Raw genomic sequence first — 20812 nt, forward strand, 5'->3', positions numbered from 1 at the left:
AAATGCGAATGAGTAGGGAGATAAGAATATTGACTTCACATAAGTTTTGGGATTTATGCCCACATACCCACTCTTCTTTCCCCAGTCTTCCATAGAGGGAATCATCGCCATCCAAGACGATTACAGTATTTCCTTTAGAAGAAAGACAAAGAATCTTTTACCTAATAAGGAGAAGATCTCCATAATCGGAAATGGTTTTTGAAAGAAGAATAGAAATAATTATAGACGCAAAAGAGAAGGCATATGCATATAGAATTTTCTTCTTATTGAAAAATAAAGGATCAAAAGCATATATATCCTCAAACATGTCTTTCACGGTAACATTGAGGGGCTCACCGCACACGCATGGTGTGTGCTACACATCACATATTCATATATATCCCTCAATACATCGACCAAGAGTCTAAGATCTGGTGATGTCATAGAAGTAGGATTACACCTTAATTGTAAAGGAACTAAATCCCACTAAATAGAAAAGCCTAAAGACTATTGATCTTTGAAGGGCCCTGCCTAAGGGTGGGTCATCCCGAGCTGGGAATTGGATATGAGTCCCCGAGTTCTGTCTCAAATAGACTATTGATAAGGGCGTAGATGCTCTAACTATATGGCCTGGGTATGTTGGGAGGGATCTCGCTTCCTAGGGGATGAGACCGGCCGATTCTTTACGGACTGGACTCACAACTATAGCAACGGTCATCCAGGGTTCCTTCGTTCTATCTGTTCACTTAAGACTGTGCTTTCAAAGGTAGTTATGAAATGAACCTCTTCAATCATATTCAACCTTCTATGGAGATGCCCTATAACTACGCTTGAAGCTTCATTCAGATCGATTCCAGTCGCCGCTACACCACATCAATCTGTTATGGCTTGACCCTCATCCTTAGCAGCTACGGATTCTCCGTAAAGCCATATTTCCGTGGAATGGTTCCCCAACAGAAATGGGCTCCAACTTAGATCACTTCGATTCGTTTGGGCAAACGGAATGAAGGACATGAGAGGCGTAGAGGACTCAAGGGCAAGACATGACTCAGATCCCGGAAATTGGATATTCGTTGTGCCTTCACGCATTAGAAATAGTCCATTCATGAGGACAGTATATGCTTTCTTATTGAAGAAATTCTCTCCTCTTTTACTGGTCGAGCTTCCGCTACTTCTGAATGGCAAGGTGCCTACATAGCCCGGCTCCCTCTTTGTTTGAGACTGCTATATACTGGTTTTGCCTGCCAAAAATCTTTTTGTTTGAGTTGCTTTCCCTCTTGTTGTTAAGGAATGATGCTAAGGTTGTTAAGGAGTAAGGAGTGATGCTACGGTCCTGAGGTAGAATCTCCCATTCCTAATGTTGTCTCTCGGCCAGCCCTCGGAAATTCTGTTAGATTAGTAAGCTAGGCCTATAGAGTTGTATTGGTAAACTAAACCCCCTGGAATTAGCCTATCATTACTTCAATTGGCATTGTATCATGAGTGTAGGATTCCATTCATCTTACAGGTTTAGCATTCCCCATAGCTTTAGTCCCCGTATGTTTAGTGGTCGAGTGAGGAAGTTTAACTCTTTTCTTTGGAACATAGAAGTTCGATACAGAAAAAAAATAATAGATCTTAGAGAGCTCCCAAGTGCTTAACTTCCCAGCCATAAGGTAAATGTCCAGAGCCACACTCTCGCGAGAGTCTAACTGACACGTGTTGAATGAATTTGAACTATAAGCCATGCGGTGGTCTTGAAGCTTAAAACACTGGGGGAGCTCTTAGTTGTTGCCACAGATACTGAGGTAGCCTTGATGGATATTACTGATTATCAAGTGCTTGGGTAAGAGCATGGGTTACAACTTCATGTTGAGATGTCTAAGCCAACTTTGTAAACTGAAATCAATGGTCATTGACTTGTTGGTTAAGTTTGAAAGTGAATAAGATTATGACCATGTGCTCTTTGATGGTCTGGTGGCTGACCAGTACATTACGGGGAGGCAATGGCTACCAAATTTCGACCCTGAGGAAGCTTATATTGAGAAAGTGGTGGTTTGGGTGAGGCTTCCGAACATTCCCATTTATTTCTTTCAGTTTCGGATTGACTAGTTCTATTTAGGTTTAGCCTAGCACTCCAACAGTATTGGCTTCTCTTTTTTCTCCCACTAGATAGCTAGCAGAAAGAATGGAATTTCCCGCTTCGCGCCTTGTCTTTCGAAGCAAGCTTCACGTTGGGAACAAGGAACAGGATATGCGACTACCTATCCCTAGAATACTCAACTCAAGAACATATTAAACTTACATGCAACCCTTGCAGACAGGTGAGACCAACAACTTAACGGGTGGCCCGATTGCTCTTTCGACGGTACTCAAAATCTCGAAGCTACATCCTCATGCCTAAACTAAATGTGGCATGACCCATAAAGGAACTTTGATGTCAATTGATCTTTCATCAAAATCGACTCGGTATCGGTCTGTATTGATACGTATAGGTAGTATCAGTCTTTCCTTACCAAACGAGTCCTTCGTCTGCGCCTGTGCCTATTCCTTCTGACTTCGCTAGTCGATTCGCTTGATTTAAGAAAGTCGATTAGAGCCGGATGTACCTAGTTTATGAATAACTACGGACCGCTTTCACAAGGATAAGCAGCTTTGATAGAACCAGGAGAAGAATGCAACTCCCCCATTAGAGTAAAACAAATGTTGTTCTCTAGTTAGTATGCTAGAGGGATACATCACTGCTCATTTATACTGGGTTGGCACATTAGGAAAATCCCATCTTGGATGGAGACTAACCTTATATAACTTATAAGGAAAAGCTCGATTCAATGTCGTTCTCCAGCTGTATGTCTTCATATTTTTCTTTCCGAGAACCTCTCATAGCAGGAGTATAGTATAAAATGAGACAGACTGATTGTCCGGAGTTGCGACACCTGATAAATTAATAAGGGGAAGAATTTAAGGGAAAGCCCAAGTTAAAGAAAGAAGACAAAAATGGAATTAGGAATTCAATTTTCGTCTTCTTGTAGGTCAGTCATCTGCTTCATCTGGAATTTAATCTCTTGTTTGGTTTCTGGTACCGGTTTCAGTTTCTTTGTTCAAATCAATATCTATGCTTCCCTTCTCGGTTGTCCTGTTCAATCCGTTTTTATTTTTTCTGAGTCAAAGGCGAATCCCTTATACTGTATACAGTCGAGCTAGCTTGGAAGGTACATCAAGCATATCGGCATATTTCTTGTTCGGTGTGGTACACATATCTGTCAATGTCAATCAAGTAATAGAATTCATTCCCACTCTCTGAAGAAAACGTGAAGAATATCCATTTTTATGAGCTTGTAAGACCCGTTGAAGTCCCCCGGGAAGACTATAAGTAGGCCGTTTGCTATTGCTATAAGGGCTACTCGCCTTTCAACGGCTTGGCTTCGCTATCGCTCATATGTAGTAGTCAGCCTATAAAGATTCCTACCATAAACAAATGCCTATTATCTAATCTAGAAGCTTTGCCAGAAGCAAGCAAGACGAGGTCGCTCTGCTTCGCAGACAGGGCTCATTCCGTACTTGACATACGAGCTCGTGTAGTACTCCCCCTATCTCTAAAGGGGCTTATGCACTCCACTCGCTCTCTACTAAACGAGCGTTAGAGCGAGGGAGTGAAGTCTTCCATTTCGTGTCTTCCCCCCTTTTCCCTCACCCTATTCTTTCATTCCCACTTAAGCTTCCCCTGTTCGGGGAATTAATTGATTGGATACCCGAGAACCATAATATTTCCTAGGAACAACTTCTATGATGACAGATAGGGGTCAGATTTGTTTGGCATCTATGCCCCCTACCCTCCAAACAGTATGCGAGCCTTTCAGCTCGTACTGCTCAAATTCCTAGATTTTCATGGCACCTACTCCACCACAGTGTGAGCTGGGAGGTGCTCCGAAAAGCGAGGCCAACTTAAAAATTCGTTTCAACAATAGCACCACAAAAAGGTAAACTATGGTTGCCCACTGATCTGATCATAAGTGAAATCCAATCTATTCGCTTTGCGCCATGCTTGGAAACCGTAAGTCAGGCTCCCTTCGCCTCTGGGAAGCGAGAAAGCGAGCAGCAAGCTGAAAAGGCCCTTTCTCCTTTTCATAATAATAAGGTAGCTCCAACCGGGGCAAGCCATAACCAGTTGAAGGAAGGGTTTCATAGCCTGACCTTGTTTTTAAAGAAACAAAGGGGAGCTTCTTCTTATTATATTCAAAAAAAATTATATAGGGGTCACCTCTTGCAGCCTTTTTTTTTAATGCGACACGAAATCATGAAGAAGCTGGAATAACTCAAAAAGATAATGGCGCCTAGCCGTTTGGAGAGTCTGTTGACTTTGTAGAGGAACAATACGATCTTGGACTGGCCCCCTTTGCATGACCTAGAAAGAAAAAAAGTCCGTTCTACTATAAGGCCTCTAAACTCCTCCCTCAATACATTGTTGCCTTGCCCATGGGGAAGGGGTAGCCCCGACTTCCATAGGTCCTTGGTTTGACCTCCTAATGAGAATAGAGGTCCTTGCGCGGGCGTCTCATCCCTAAGACTTGCTTGCTCTATATAAAGTGCCCCCTAGTTCCTCGAGTGCCAGCCACAGAGAGGAATGTCATCAACTAGGGCGCTATTGGCCGCTAACCACTCGCTCGGTGGCTGCTTGGGCTCCGCATTTCAAGTTCATTATCCTAACCGTCCCCTCTGCTCTACCGGGACCCCGGGGTGGTGCGGCTGAGCCAGAGTCGGATGAGCAGTCGGCCTATGTTTCCGGGCGCACGCATAAAGGTATGATTAGTTCCACAAATCTCACTCCACTGACCATAGTAAACTCCTTCTCGTTCTACCGAAATCGAGATCTGATTTAAATGACCAGGTACAACATCACATTTGACACCTGAGGAAGGTACATTCCAACTATGAGGTACATCAGCAGATGTTACAATAATACGCAGATGAGTTTTGGCTGGTACAACCACTCTATTGTCCACTTTTAGTAAACGTGATTGACCAAATTCTAGATCATATTCTGGAATCGTATAACTGTCAAAAGTGAGGGACTGTTCATCATAACTGCTATAGTCGGAATACTCATAAGTCTAATACCATTGATGTCCAAGCATTGATAGTAATGGCTGGATCGACTATTACCTCGTCCATTGAGTATAGCAGAGCAAATGATGGTATAGCAATGAACATAGGGATTATTCTAGGAAATATGGTCCGAACAATCTCGATAGTAGTTCTATTAACAATCCTTTGCAGGATTAGATGATTTTGATAGTAAAAATGCCATAAAGCGCGACCCAAGATCCGTAATACGAAAACCAAAATACGAATGAGGAAGAAAAATATATCGTGATGTAAGTCCATTATTCCTTGCATCATAGGGGTTGCTGCGTCTTGAGATCCTAATTGCCATGGTTCGCTGCATCACAAGGAGCAATTGTGAGGAAAACCATTTTATAATAATCATTTGGTTTGCTTCATTCTTTGACTGCTCTGCTCCCCCCCCCCCCCAAAAAAAAAGACAAATTCTTGCTCTCCGGAAGACGGAAATCACCGGTTGGGTTGGTCCAACCAAGAAAAACATGGGAGTCCTTGGGCATTGCTTGGGCCGAGTAAAGACTGGCTACCTAAAAACTAAACAATAAACATGAAAACTTCCCCCTTACTTAAGATCACTAAAACCTAGTTTTTCTACTTTTTATTTCATTCTCGATCTGAGACTCTAGTTCTCAAGAATATATTCAAGCACTCCTTGGAGTCCCTTTTAATACTATTTCTGCCATATCGTTGGTTGTGCTTTTTGATCGTGCGCAACTTTTCCAGACCATACTCTTCTCTGCTTCGAGCATTTCGACGATTCGTCGAATCTTACTATGTGAGCCTTATACGTTCGCATTTTTGTAAGTCGATAATAAGGTCAGCTACCTGATTTTCCAATGAGATGAGCCTTCGCATATGTGAGGCCTTGTTAGCTCCACCTGTTTGCTCTTGCTGCTCCAAAACCCTCCAGATGTCTTCTTGGGTTACTTCAGCAGCCTTGATTTCAAAGGAAGGATTTGAAAAACCTGAGCTAGTGGTAGTGGCTCAGAAGCTTCCGACACCGGGGGGAGGGCTTGCTGCACCTCCATCGAATCGACCTTATCCTCCTCAAACTCGCAAGCAGCGACGATGATGATAGGAATTTAAATGGGAATAGCCATACATTTTAGTATGGAGTTGAACAGTAGCAGCACCAGAAAGAAAAGAAAACAAGATCTTCAGATATTTTAGGGTCCGTGATGATAGATCTGGACCAGTTAAAAAGGCTCTTCTCTTTTCTTTTTCATTCTCAACTTGAATGCATCAATAAATCTGCCCTTCCATATAGATCTTCGTGGCATGAACTTTGTCAATAGATTCCTAGCCTTCATATTGATCTTGATTAGTTCCAGCTTGTTGAGAGTTCTCTTTTCTTTCTGGACCGGACCCATTATTAGACCGTCTCCTGAAACACCTGCTTATCCCGAGAGTTCAAAATAATTTAACACCAACCCAATCTCAACAAAAGTACAAGCAACTACATCAACAACTTCTATTCCTGACATGAACGGCCGCTTTCTTGAAACAAATTCATAGGCCCTTTCAGTTAGTTATACTTTTTTCTAACTATATAAACAAATATAACAAGCGTGGATATAAAGAATCAACCTCCGGAAAAACAAATTGATATACTATTGAGTGCAACCCCATAACTAGATAGACTATGGGTAGTTCAGGTGCGCTTAAAGTCAAAGTATAACGCATGTCGATGTTGCCAACGACAAACATTTTACTTTGAATGTGAAAAACTCCAAACGGTAGTTTAGAGTAAGAAAGAAAGGCGGTGATTTGGAATTTTATAGTCTACAAGCCCGCCTTTTAGAGCGAAGTCTGTTGCTGTGTCCGATGATGCTAGCACAGTCAGAAGAATGGGTCAAGGTCCAGTGGGAATTGATTCGTTTAAGTTTCCGAAGTATGTTCGCCTAGTTTTAGGTTTGATCACCTTCGCTGTAGAAGCACCTCTTTCTGACACTAAGCGCTCGAAGAAATAGTGGGACCAACCATCACTACCATTGGGCTCTAGTGGTAAATCCTGCACTCTCAGACTAATATTTCCCCTCACGTGTCAATAAGCAAGTTGGGTGATCTCCCTTAATAAGGTAGGACTCTGTTGTAGGTCTTGACGTTGGCTGATTAAAAAAGGCATCCTCGTCGCAGCAAAGCCTGTCTTTCTTAGTTTAGTCAAAAACTAAACTTTCACAGGTCCGATAGGTCTTTATACTATATTAGTAGGGTGGTTACCTTCAAATGCGTTAATTTGCCTTTTTCTTCTTTTTATTTGCCAACAAGAACCAAAAACTTGGTCTACAATCCCCTTGAGCTGCAAGCGAGCATCCCTCTTTGCTTTCTTTGAAGCGCGTATTGGTCACATAGATGACTTCGTTAAGGAAAGCTGCTTGAAAAGTGCTCATCTATTTGCTCTCCTCCTTCTGCTAATGCAAATATCCCGTTCTTGGTTCTTATCTTATAGAAAGTTCATGCCCCTGTTATGTTAGCGTCTCTAATCTCATCTATTGGTTGGAGCTCTCTTCGGGAAAGAGTATAAGCTGCCCGCCCATTTCTTCTTCCATTTCACAAAGAAGATTTGAGCTTCCTTCGGAACCCTTCTCCTATAATGTTAGGCGAGGTGAGTTTTCTGCTCTCTTCGATTTAGCAAGCAACTGAGTTGCTTTCGTTCTTCTCACTAACGTTTGAGACTTTCAGTACCTTGGCCTATTGTCTAGCGATATCGTGCCCCACCTCTCATTATTACTTGAGTTAGTGGATAGAGACATGTACTGTAGGAATTGGCCACTTCTTGGCAAGTTAAGAAGCTTTGGTGAGAGGGGAATTCATGCTAATAGTCTCGGATATGGCTCAGAGTACTGCCTCGCTTAGTCCAGCTGAGCTCTACGATTAACTAATGAGACTTACATAGAGTCCAAGTACTAAATACAAAAAAAAAGTGTATGCGAGTCGAAAGCTTTTGCATCTTCTTTTCCGTCAACTAATTTGAGCTCTTCATGTCGATCAGTGCGACTCCAAAATCCACATACAGAGAAAGCGGATGTGCCCTTTTTAGCGCAGTTGCAATATCAATATGTTGCATAGTTGCAAAGCATTCTTTCGTGAGCTAGACTTATTTCCTTCCTCTTTTCCTCTCTGTTTTGGATGTCCATCCAATCTCTGATTCCAGTCCATAACTTTCTTGAATCTAGCTCGTGTTTCTCTTCTCTAGCTAGGATGTCACTTATATGGCTATCTTTTCATAAGACTCAGGGTCGAGACTAAGGCCTGTAAAAGAAGTCTCGATTATAAGACCTAATCCGGCTTTCCGTGTGAGATTTCCTTGCTAAAAGCCTATCTCTCATCTTGAAGGCTAGTTGAATGGATCATAGAAGGTGCAAGATGTGCTTCCATTCCTTTACCTGTTTATGTGCTTATTTACCAATCTATGCTTATTTAGCGGTGGGCTTCTGTCATTCTTATTTAATATTAAGTGTTGTTAAATGATTGCTTGGGAATCAGTGTCAGGTACATGGAAGGGTCAGATTGAGAAAGAGAGGGTACGTAGAGGGGTCAAAAGTAGCGACGAGTTAAGTTAATCAAAAATAGCAAGTTTGTTCCATAGGCTTTCGTGAATGGGGCTCATGGCTTAAGAAGTCGAAATCACCCGCAATGGCTCTGATAGTTGAATATTTTGTTCTTTCTCAAAGGGATCGTATTGACCCTCTTCTGAGAATATAGGAGAAGACTGGGTAGGAGAAGCTTTTAGCCCCTTATCGCCGTGGACGAAAAAATCGGACTATTCGAGGGCTATGGAGTGAGTAAAACAGTACTTATTATTTATGGAATTAATTAACAACATTGCGAAAGCTCATGGGGGCGTATCCGTATTTGGCGGAGTAGGCAAACGTACTCGTGAAGGAAATGATCTTTACATGGAAATGAAAGAATCTGGAGTAATTAAGGAAGAAAATATTGCAGAATCAAAAGTGGCTCTAGTCTATGGTCAGATGAAGGAACCCTCGGGTGCTCGTATGAGAGTTGGCTTAAATGCACTAACTATGGTGGAATATTTCCGAGATGTTAATGAACAAGACGTACTTCTATTTATCGACAGTATCTTCCGTTTCGCCCAAGCAGGATCCGAAGCCGCCTTATTGGGTAGAATTCCTTCCGCTGTGGGTTATCAACCTACCCGTAGTACCGAAATGGGTTCTTTACAAGAACGAATTACTTCTACAAAAGAAGGGTCCATAACTTCGATTCAAGCAGTTTATGTACCTGCGGACGATTTGACTAACCCTGCTCCTGCCACGACATTTACATATTTAGATGCTACTACTATACTATCCATACGATTAGCTGTTAAGGGTATCTATCTAGCAGTAAATCCTTTAGATTCAAAACTATGCTCCAACCTCATTTCGTTGGTGAGGAACATTATGAAACTGCGCAAACAGTTAAGCAAACTATACAACGTTACAAAGAACTTCAGGACATTCTAGCTATCCTTGGGTTGGACGAATTATCTGAAGAAGATCGCTTAACTGTAGCAAGAGCACGAAAAATTGAGCGACGACGAAAAATTAAAGAGTCTACCAGGCCTTTGATATGGTAGGTAATATTGATGAAGCTACTATGAAGGCTATTATCTTAGAAATGGAGAACAACTTGAAGAAATGACCTTAAATCTTTGTGTATTGACCCCGAATAGAATAGTTTGGGATTCAGAAGTGAAAGAAATCATTTTCTCTACTAATAGTGGACAAATTGGCGTATTACCCAATCATGCACCTATTACCACAGCCGTTGATATCGGTATTTTGAGAATACGCCTTAATGACCAATGGTTAACGATGGCTCTAATGGGTGGTTTTTCTAGAATAGGCAATAATGAGATTACTGTGTTAGTAAATGATGTAGAGAAGGGTAGTGACATTGATCCACACGAAGCTCAGCAAACTTTTGAAATAGCATAAGCTAACTTGAGGAAAGCTATTGATAGTATAAGGAATGGAAAGTAGGGTTCTTCTGAGCTTGATTGCCGACAAGTTTATCTGCGACACTTGTACCGCCTTAGTCTATATGGGGCTTCACTTCATGCTTACACCTGTTGGTAGGAGGCTTCACAATCCAGAACATCTCTTTCTCAGCTCCTTCCTTGGAGTTAGCAGCGCAAGGGCCAGAACTAAGGGATCCTTTCTTGATAGGACAATGGACCATATGAGTTCGAGAGGATAATTTTGACTTCGAGGCAGCTAGTTTCGTTCCTATACTTTACAGCTCCGCTCCTGATACCTATCATCCTCCGGTTCAACCAGCTGTCGCGTCCTCCTTTTTATTAGCTCAGATGGTGATAAGCGGCATATTGATTCCATACCGTACCGAAGACGAATTTCCTGTTCCTGGCCCTTTCGAACTTTGCGCCCTTGGGAGAAACATTCCCTCTGGTAAGAAAGGATGGTAATAAATGAAGATGAATACCAATCAACCCCGGGAGTAAGATCATACCTCGCTATGAAGCATCCTAGAAGGATGAAAGCTGACTTTCACGTGGCAAAATTGCCCATTCATTTGAACCCTTAGGCGATTTAATTAGTCTTGCTTTGCTGCTGCCAAGGCGTCTTGGAGAAAGATCTCAAAACATGTAGGGGATCCTAGATAAAGAATGGGAGCTAGAATCAGTCATTCCCTGTCTCCTAGGTAAGAAAGAAGCTCAATTGAATATTCTCATAAATTGGGAGTCTCATGTACTGTACGAGACCAGACATAGCAAAAGCTATGGAGCAAGAACTCAAGTATTCTAGGAAAAGAGCAGTGGCCTGCCTTCATGGAATTCTAGTTGATTGCATATACCTCTGCTTGAAGAGAAGTAGAGTAGCTCAGGAATAAGAAGTACCGAGATGGAACAATTATTGCAGGCCTAGACAATCTATTGTGAATAGAAGGCTGCCATGCTGAGATGGTAAAGCTAGTGTTACAATAGTTAATAAAAACTAGTGTGTCTGATGTATGTGAGAAGGATCTTTACTGATAGAGTATTTCCAGTCAGTATGTAGAGTCCAAATCTTTTTTGGCTGATCCCGTGTCAAAAGGCCTTAGCAAGGACTATAACTCTTCCTTTGCTACCGGGCATTCACTCCCCTCCTAAATATCTACCCGCAACCTTCTCCTATGGTCTTGCAGGCGGGGTGAGCTTGTTCGCTTACTATCCTATACTCTATCCTCAGGGACTGCAAAGAGGAATTTAGGGATAGAAGACCAAGAACTATGTTGATCTCTAGCGGAACACTTCATATATATTCTAGGATGTTATAATATATATATATATATATATATATATATATATATATATATATATATATATATATATATATATATTCTATAGTAAGATATCATTTATATATACCGGATACTTAACATAAATGATAATCTATCTATTTGATATAATCTATATACTGTATTCTATATCTATTTAAGATATCATTGGATAACAATAGATTAGATAACATATAGAAAGTGATAAGCTCTTGAAAGAAAAGTCCCAAATACATATGACTCTCTTATAGATATAGAAGTTCTTTTCACCAGAGATAGGACTGTGTTGGCTGAAGCTTTCGGTGTCTTAGGAATTTTGTCTAGAGGATTTGGTGTAACCTAGCTAGAAGATTATTTGAATATAGTTCACAGTGCTTATTCTATATATACTGTAAAATCCACCTCATGTTTCCACTCTATTTTCATTACGAAGATGTATCACGTTTGGATCCGTTACTCAAACCGAATCACGCCAACGTTATGGCAGTTCCTGGATTATGTGAAATAAGAGTAGTACAAAAGGCACCTTATGATTTCATAATAAAAAATGGAAAATTGGCTATGGAGATTCCGTGCGGTCAGAAATTCATAGAGACACAAAGGGATTCGACAGGAAAGTTGTTTCGATCCAATCCATTCTTGGGGTCAAACAAAAAAGGATATGTCAGTGACCGCAAAGAACTCTGTGAGGGCATGGAATGTCTAATGTTTCGGTCAAAATCTCGATAGTAATGTCTCTCTTAGATTCTCTGGTCGAAATACGGGAAAACTCCATTCAATTTCTGATGCAAACGGAGTTTTGCGAATTCTCCCCAGAACTTGAAGATCATTTCGAGATCCTCGAGCATATTCAAGGGTTCAATGTAACTATTGTCACTTCGGCCAACACACAAGATAAGACTTTACCACCATTGAGCGGCTTTTTAAAAAAGATGAGGGGGAAATTCAGTAAGATGTCGGACAAGCGAAATATACGAGGATCACAAACATAGATTGCTCGCGGCTAAAAATGAATGGAGACGAAAGCTTTAGGAAGCCTTTTGTAAAGATCCTCCTAGGGATATGTGGGACAAACATCGTTATAAGTTGTCCAAGTTACAAAAAGGCTTCTCATCCTCTCCTTTCAGTCGACCTCCATTCTATCGACCCTTTCGTTCGAGCAACTACGTACCTTTACACGAGGAATAAACCGATGTATTTTTACGTGTCGCCCTCATTCCGTATATTAGTTCTTTCGAATTTTGCGTCCGTTTTTCGTGGATTAGCATCTCGAGGTCCTTTGATGGGCATAAAGAAATCGTCTTGGTAGCAACCACCAAACCAATAGAATAAGGCTTAGCTCTACAGTTGGTCCATAAGCAAGGTAAGTAAGTCCATTACTAGCCGGCTACAGATCGAAAAGACCTAACAGAGTAAAATCCCTTATCTCGGGTCGGAGATGGGGGACCTCTCTACCGCCCGTGTCTATCTCCTGTCAAGTATGCTCCCCAGACATAGACTACGTACAGGGTAGTCATCTTGGAAAGATAAAATATCACCACGTAAACATAACATTTTGTTACGAATGCAACTCCCGAGGGATCGACCACAATTCTAAATATCGTAAGGGTAAGGCAGAGAACTTTTGTTCATTGGAGCGCCGGAGTGCAGAGGTTGTTCCCATCATTGATGTGGGACTGAGCCCTCTGAATGATATAGACAAAAAAGTGCTTAGTTTTGTTAGAAAAACCAACGCATATCATATTTACTTTCTCTCACCCTACTTCTAAGGATAGATTGAAAAGGTTGGAGAGAGTCACTTTCTGAAATTTCTCTCCTTTCTAAAGCTGCGCAAGGCGGCCCCCCCAGAACAAAACCCTACCCTTTCCCCTTTAATGAAAGACCCTCTCCCCGCTTCCTATTCATTTTTGGGTCGGGACCGAAGGACCTTTTTTTTCTCAAAGAGTGATTGCAAGAATCAACCAACCGACAAAATCCGTAGCCCAGGTGACTCACAACCTCCCTCTCACCTAAATTAAGTGGGATGAATCAAATCAATAAGTTTTTTGATTGATTCAGGGCGCAGCGAAGCCAAATTCAATCAAGGCAAGGGGGTCTTCCTTTTCCTGACACTGAGTCATCCTATTCAAATTTAGCTATGCTAATGGAATAAGAAAAGTTTTCAGATGATATGGACCCCACGAGATGAGCGAGAACCTCCAATTGCTTAGGGGTCGCACTGTGTCAGGCTTGGTGAACGAAATCTTATCTCCTTTTCTAATTCTTTCTCCGTCACGCCTTTACCCTCTTTCACCTACAAGGAAAGAAAATCTTCCAAGCGGACAGAGACCTCAATTTCTATTAAATTCATTCCTAAGCTTGCTTTGATCCAGCAAGATTCCCAGTCGGAGAGGGCTGGAGAGAAAGCGGTAAAAACTTCTCTGATTCGGTCACCGAGCAGTCCGACGACTTTTCAGTAAGCCAAGACGACCCCTGAGACACTTATTTCGCTGTATACCCCATACATCCTTAGGAGGTGTAAGAAAGGGTACTCTATTATTATATCTATCTATATAGAATCAGTAAGTCCCCAGAACGCTAAATGAAAAGGTTGGGTAACAAGAGTTGTCACGATAGGAAAGAGAAATGATTATAAGGAACCAACGATTCTCTCTTCTTAAACAACATATATCCTCTACACTTAATCAGCATTTGATAGATTATGCAACCCCGAGCAATTTTAGTTATTGGTGGGGGTTCGGTCCGTTAGCTGGTATTTGTTTAGTCGTTCAGATAGTGACTGGCGTTTTTTTAGCTATGCATTACACACCTCATGTGGATCTAGCTTTCAACAGCGTCGAACACGTTATGAGAGATGTTGAAGGGGGCTGGTTGCTCCGTCATATGCATGCTAATGGGGCAAGTGTGTTTCTCATTATGGTTCACCTTCATATTTTTCGCGATCTATATCATGCAAGTTATAGCAGTCCTAGGAAATTTATTCGGTGTCTCGGAGTTGTAATCTTCCTATTAATGATTGTGACAGCTTTTATAGGATACGTACTACCTTGGGGTCAGATGAGCATTTGGGGAGCTACAGAAATTACAAGCTCAGCTAGCGCCATACCTGCAGTAGGAAATACCATAGTGACTTGGCTTTGGGGTGGTTTCTCCGTGGACAATGCCACCTTAAATCGTTTTTTCAGTCTTCATCATTTAGTCCCCTTTATTTTAGTGGGCGCCAGTCTTCTTCATCTGGCTGCATTGCATCAATATGGATCAAATAATCCATTGGGTGTATATTCAGAGATTGATAAAATTGCTTTTTAACGTTATTTTTATGTAAAGGATCTATTAGGTTGGGTAGCTTTTGCTATCTTTCTTTCCATTTGGATTTTTTATGCTCCTAATGTTTTGGGGCATCCCGACAATTATATACCTGCTAATCTGATGCCCACCCCGCCTCATATTGTGCCGGAATGGTATTTCCTACCGATCTATGCCATTCCTCGTAGTATACTTGAAAAATCATAGGGTGTAGCCGCAATAGCACCCGTTTTTATATGGTTGTTGGCTTTTCCTTTTATTAAAAGTATGTATGTGCGTAGTTCAAGTTTTCGCCTGATTCACCAAGGAATGTTTTGCTTGCTTTTGGAGGATAGCTTACTACTAGATTGGATCAGATGTCAACCTTTGGAGGCACCATTTGTTACTATTGGACAAATTATTCCTATTGTTTTCTTCTTGTTCTTTGCCATAACGCCCATTCTGGGACGAGTTGGAAAATGAATTCCTAATTCTTACAAGGATGAGACTGATCACACCTGATCAGTGAAACATTCTGACACCAATCATTTAAAAGTTAGTATTACACCAAGAATTGACAAGCGGCTAACTTTTCTAGTTGGCTATGTTGATATAGCTTAGATAGGGAAAAGAGACTCCTTTTCGTACGCTCGGCAGGTAAGTTTAGTACTAGCGCATCAGAAAGATAGGCCAGGATGATACGATAGAACGCAAGGGGTATTGCATAGAGTCTCCGTGGATTTGACAAATGTTGCAGCGTTTAACAGAGTCCATACAATTTTGGACCATTATAGGCCAGTAGTACCCCATCTGTTTGAGCTTAACTCGCATCATTGGCTCAGACCGTTGGGCACCATACACCCCTGAATCTAAGAAGTACAAGGCTTGCCTTGCTTCATTACTAGACAAACATCTCAGCCACAGCATAAGACTTTTTGTATAAAGTTCCGTTTAAAATACACATACTGGGGCAACCTCCTTCGAAGCTGGGTTTCTTTGTGGCTTTCTTCTGGCCATCCGCCGTGCTTAAAGTAGTTAATAAAATAATGTCTCCAGTCTTCAATAGAGACTTCCATGCAGTGAGCCATTTTAACTATGGTAACATAAAAAATGGCAATCCTGGGAAAGGCCTGGAAAAAGGATCCTATCATGTATAATGACTTATGTTCTGCCACCAGGGGGGCTGCTAGAGCGGCTACTAACTTGGTGAATGCGTCTGCTTTGTCGTTCTTTTTCTTTTGTACGTGGCAGAATTCGAGTAGCTCGAACTCTTTCATAGCTCCATAGCCATGGCGTGGTAGGGTCTTAATTCTGGTTTGCATACTTAAAATGTACCCTAGAGTTGGCGAATGATTAACAGCAAATTCCCAGAGGTTTGACTGGGAATATAAGTCTGAGGCACATCTTCTCGATAGGTGAGTCTTTCTTCTCTGCATCCACCATCATGCGGCTTAAATAATATAAGGCCCTTCATCATTCTTTCTTTTTTTCGAGCAAAGCGCCTAAGGAATTGTGCATAAATGCTATGTATAAGATCAAAGGCCTTCCTTGAATTGGTTAGAACGATGAAAGAAAGGGGTAGGAAGGCAATGAATATTGACTATCTCAGCAAGAAGTTCACTAATTATGAGACAAGATATACGGTTCTAGAAAAGACCTGTTATGCTCTTACATTGGCCTCGAAACGCCTACGCCACTACATGTTGAACTATACGACCATGCAGATTGCATGGATGGACCCGCTGAAGTCTCTCTTTGAAAGGCCAGCCCTCACGGGGCGTACAGCAAGGTGGAAGATGTTACTCTCAGAGTTCAATATTTTGTACGTCACCTAGAAGCCCTAAATGAGTAAGGCAAGGGGCATGCAATATCAGACCACCTGCGGATCATCCCGTGCCTGACTATGAGTTTCATTTTGGGATGAATTTCCCGGATGAAGCTATTATATATGTGGTAGGCGAAGAAGAATATGAAACTCCTCATGATTGGCAAATGTTCTTTGATGGTGCAGTAAATCAGAACGAAAATGGAGTTGGAGCAGCCCCTTTCTACATGCTATCTTAAAGCTCGCCAAAAGGAGCCGATATTCCCCTAGCCGTAAAGTTGAGGTTCTTTTGTAGAAACAATACAATATTGCAGATTATTCTGCGTGTATTACAGGCACTTCAAAGAAGCGCCCTCAACTTAAGAATCAAGGAGATTGATGTATATGAAGATTTGTCACTTATCATCTTTCAGACAACTGGTGATTCGAAAACCAATGATACGAAGCTCATTCCCTACCATCAGTATCTGGAAGATATCAGCCTAAAGTTCAGACGGATTACCTTCAATTATCTGTCTAGTACGAAGAATCAGTTTGCTGACACATTAGTCACACTAGCTTCCATGATTAGTAGAAGGTATTTCAATCCGAATCGACAAATCGGATTGAAATCAGTGTGAAGAAGAGTCATGCGAAGACTATTCAAGCACAGCTAAATAGTAGTCATGTCCACAAGGAAAGGAAAAAAGATCGTCAACGCTTCCAACGTCCATAGGAACTAAGTGGGAAGTTGGGCCTGAACTATAGGACTCTGTGAGACCCCATTTACTATCTACCTCTCTGAATCCTTAGCTGTGTTTTAAGAGCAGTAGAGACTTACGCTTTAGCCGCTTCATCTGAAGGAGGGCTTACAGAAGTCACAGCACCAGTAAGTGAAATAGGAAAATCAACATAAAGGCAAGAAAAAGAGGAAATTGTACATCAAGCCCTGTATAGCGAGACAGAGAAAGGGTACACCTACGCCCCTTATTCAAAAAATGCCCGGACGTTGCGATTAGATGTAGGAGCTAAGTTCATTTAGGAGCCACCGCATACGTTTCCTCTTGAATTCATTCGTGAGATTTGCGATCGCTCTTTCCCCCCACCATGCCGGTCCTCCAAATCCCCTTGAGTATTCAAGGAAAAATTATTTGATCATTCAATAGATCAAGCAAGATGTTGATTTATCTTTGAAAATAAAGGTCTTCTTCGAAAGAAGTGAAGTAAGGCTCTGAAAGTGCTCGAGCAAGGAAAATCTGAAAAACAGAAGACTGGGGCCCTTTATAAAAAAGTCCGGAAACCAGAAACGGAATACCTAGGTCGCAAGGGATGGAACCCCACTTTGACTCACCAAGGAGAAGGTAAGTACTTTTATATCCTTTCTTCTGAATAGATCAATGCCTGGACTTGGGGGCATCGGCCCATGGGAAAACGTTGGCAGATGCGACCATGAATCGAACCAGATCGAAAGATTCAGCTGTCGACGAACAAACTTTGCCGAAACATCGACCGAAAACGAAGGATGGCAAAGTCCCGGTTCCCAGGGTTAGAGTATTCCCTATTATGAGCCTACACAGATCAGAACTAAACTAATTTATTCTCTTTCGCCTATCGGTCGGCCGGCTTTAAGCAACCTTTGCATTTCCTGCTGAGATCCCAAGTTTCCAAGTGGCCCCTCTTGGCAACCCGCCACCTTGTCTTTTTAGAGAATCCCGCTCCTGTGTCGTGGGACTTGCAGCTCGGCATTCCACCGGGTGGGTTTTTTATCCTTCCAGTTTCGAGTGTCTTCTTGGATAGTTATAGCGGCCCATAGGCACAAGATGTACCTTGTGGGGTGGCGGCGGTCCCCTCAACATAGTCCTTTCAGGCAGTGGCCGTTTAGTCCATGGTCCATTTCATGGTCGGTGCAAGGCCAGAAATTGGAACATGTTGATTACGCTCGTTCCCGTCCTTCGCTTCAGGGCCTGTCCCTCTGTGTGGTCACTACTCCATTCTGTCGGGCAGCAAAGCTTACACTTGTTTACTAATTCTGACGGTTCGCCGGGGCCTCTTTCCTCCTCCTTTTTTCTGCTCACTCGTAGGGGTTCGGACCCCACAAAGGGGGAGGGAGTCGACTGAACATCTCAGCCATTTGCGGGAATGTAGCCCGCATCCAATCCCCAATTCTTGTTCACCCCGTATGATCGTGTTTGGTGAATTGTGACCTCATACGATCATGTCGGGTGAGCAACAGCCGCTTCGTCACAGTATTGACTTATGGGCTAACGGGTCACACTTTGGCCAAGTATCCTACAAAGAGACACCCGAGAGCCAAAAGTACTAAAGGAATGGCCATAGGAATGGGCGCATCATGACATCTAACGATGTCTCGCGCGAATTAATTAGTTGGTACTAGAAATGTTAGAAAAAGTGAACGAAAAGAGTAATAAGAAGTGAAAGGGACAGAGACACTTCCCAACCATAAAGCAAAATTCCCACTAATGGTATACTTAGTGTATGCGAGCTCTAAGATCACATCTCTGGAATAAAATCCAATTAGAAAAGGAAATCCAATTAGAGAGAAGCTGCCCATGAGCATCATGGCATAGGTAATAGGGAATGAGGAGGCAAGTGCCCTCCCATCTTCCGGATATCTTGCTCATCCAACATGGCATGAATCATCGAACCTGCACTCAGGAAGAGTAATGCTTTGAAAAACGCGTGATTTATTAAGTGAAAGATGATAACCAAATAGTTAGAGATGCCGCAAGAAATGATCATATAGGGTTATTGACTGCAAGTTGAATAAGCTATGACCCTCTTTAGATCGTTCTGTAATATTCCAATGGTTGCCGCAAGGAATGACGTCATAGCTCCTGTAAAAGTAATAACAATCAAAGCCGTAGGTGAGTATTCAAATAAAGGGGAGCACCTTGCTATCATAAAAATGCCAGCCGGTACCATAGTAGCTGCATGAATCAAAGCGGATACTGGAGTGGGACCCTCTATAGCATCGGGTGACCAAGTATGCGATCCTAGATAGCAAGCACTAGCTCCCGGTGCAACTTCATAAAAAGCAATCAAAGATAAGATCAAAGAGAATGAAACACACGTAGTGGTTATTGTAGCGGTTCCTTCTGATCCTAGAAAACGTCCGAAAAAACCTATTATGGAACTACCGAGCAGAGGCAAAAATACGATAAGTAGATACATAATTTCGAGTGTGATAAGACAACCAAAAATCAGACAGTGACAGAGCGGGCTGTGTTTGAGTGATAGATTGTTCGACGTCCGGAGAACGCTCGACCGTGAGTCCCAAGGTGAAAGGCACTTAGCAAATGGGGGTCCGGCTCTATGAGCTCATGGTCCTATCGAAACAGCTACTTCATCCCTAGGCAAAGGTTTCTCGATCAACTATCTTACTTGAGGAAAGATAGAAACAACTTTTCTTTATATACATACACAATTATAAAAACAAAACTTACTTAGCTACCTTTCTCCGAGTGACAATCAATTGGGAAATTCCTCATCTCCTAGGTTCTGTAAGAATCAAGGAATTCCATATAAAGAGCGGAGCGATTCCCGTTTCGGTGGACATCCTGAATAAAGAAGCAGAGTCTGTTTTCAAAGATTCGTTTTTTAATTGTTTTGCTTGTATCTGAGACATCTCGGACCTTGTCCTCTATGAATTTGTACAATTCACGTCGTATATCCTTTTCTGAAAAAGGCGATTGAGCAAGTATTTGAGTCAAGTGTTCATCCGGTTCTCAAATAAATCGATTCTGTAAATCGGCTTTCAGTTCCATGATAGTGATATCAAATATCTCCAAAGAGATAAGCTCTGAGACTCCCGGATGTTACAAGCCTCTCTCAAATAACTTCTCACTAAGGCTTCATAGTCGCCTTCGTTGAGTTGAGGAGGAAGGCTGTGCACTAATTGGCTTTCAAGATCTCGGGAAAACAAGGCCGTTTCCGCTTGGTCATTTTTTGTCCGGAAGTTTGAAAAGATCTCTGCTTCGTTCCTCTCCTCGATGGAATCGCTCATCTCTTCTTATGGTTCGTCCAAGCCTTTACTTCATAAAGTTTATTTTAGTCGAGTTTTGTAAACGAGATTTGATATCGAAATCAAAGTAGAATCGTAAGTACCGACCTTGGGACTGGGACATGGGAAACGAAAATCAGCCTTTCCCGGAACAAGCAAAAGCTAGAGATCAGCAGATTTTCCTGTCGAATATACTTTATATAGGTGACATCTTTTAGGGGAAAAGCATCAAGCTATGGGAAAAGCAGAAGACCGTAAGTAACTCAGTGCTAATAAAACTGACACTCTTTAGGGGAAACACACTACCCCTTAGAGCATGATCACCAAAGAGCCCAAACTCA

The 20812-nt window shown here is 42.0% G+C and overlaps 1 protein-coding gene and 4 pseudogenes across 1 annotated transcript; 3 read left to right on the plus strand and 2 right to left on the minus strand.

The window, feature by feature from the left end:
• Positions 1-3671: 3671 nt before the first annotated feature.
• Positions 3672-5446, minus strand: LOC126669969 (cytochrome c oxidase subunit 2-like; annotated as a pseudogene).
• Positions 5447-7830: 2384 nt separating this feature from the next.
• On the plus strand, positions 7831-9726 carry LOC126668433 (ATP synthase subunit beta, chloroplastic-like; annotated as a pseudogene).
• Positions 9727-11766: 2040 nt separating this feature from the next.
• Positions 11767-12353, plus strand: LOC126668434 (60S ribosomal protein L5, mitochondrial-like; annotated as a pseudogene).
• A 1633-nt stretch (positions 12354-13986) lies between these two features.
• LOC126670679 (cytochrome b-like) lies at positions 13987-15168 on the plus strand (annotated as a pseudogene).
• Positions 15169-18719: 3551 nt separating this feature from the next.
• On the minus strand, positions 18720-19642 carry LOC126668435 (NADH-ubiquinone oxidoreductase chain 5). Its single transcript, XM_050361635.2, is given in 2 exon segments — positions 18720-19061; positions 19064-19642. Coding segments are annotated over 2 exon segments (921 nt in total).
• Between the last annotated feature and the right edge of the window lie 1170 nt (positions 19643-20812).

This window comes from Mercurialis annua, linkage group LG2 (assembly GCF_937616625.2).
Source record: "Mercurialis annua linkage group LG2, ddMerAnnu1.2, whole genome shotgun sequence".
NCBI classification, from domain to species: domain Eukaryota; kingdom Viridiplantae; phylum Streptophyta; class Magnoliopsida; order Malpighiales; family Euphorbiaceae; genus Mercurialis; species Mercurialis annua.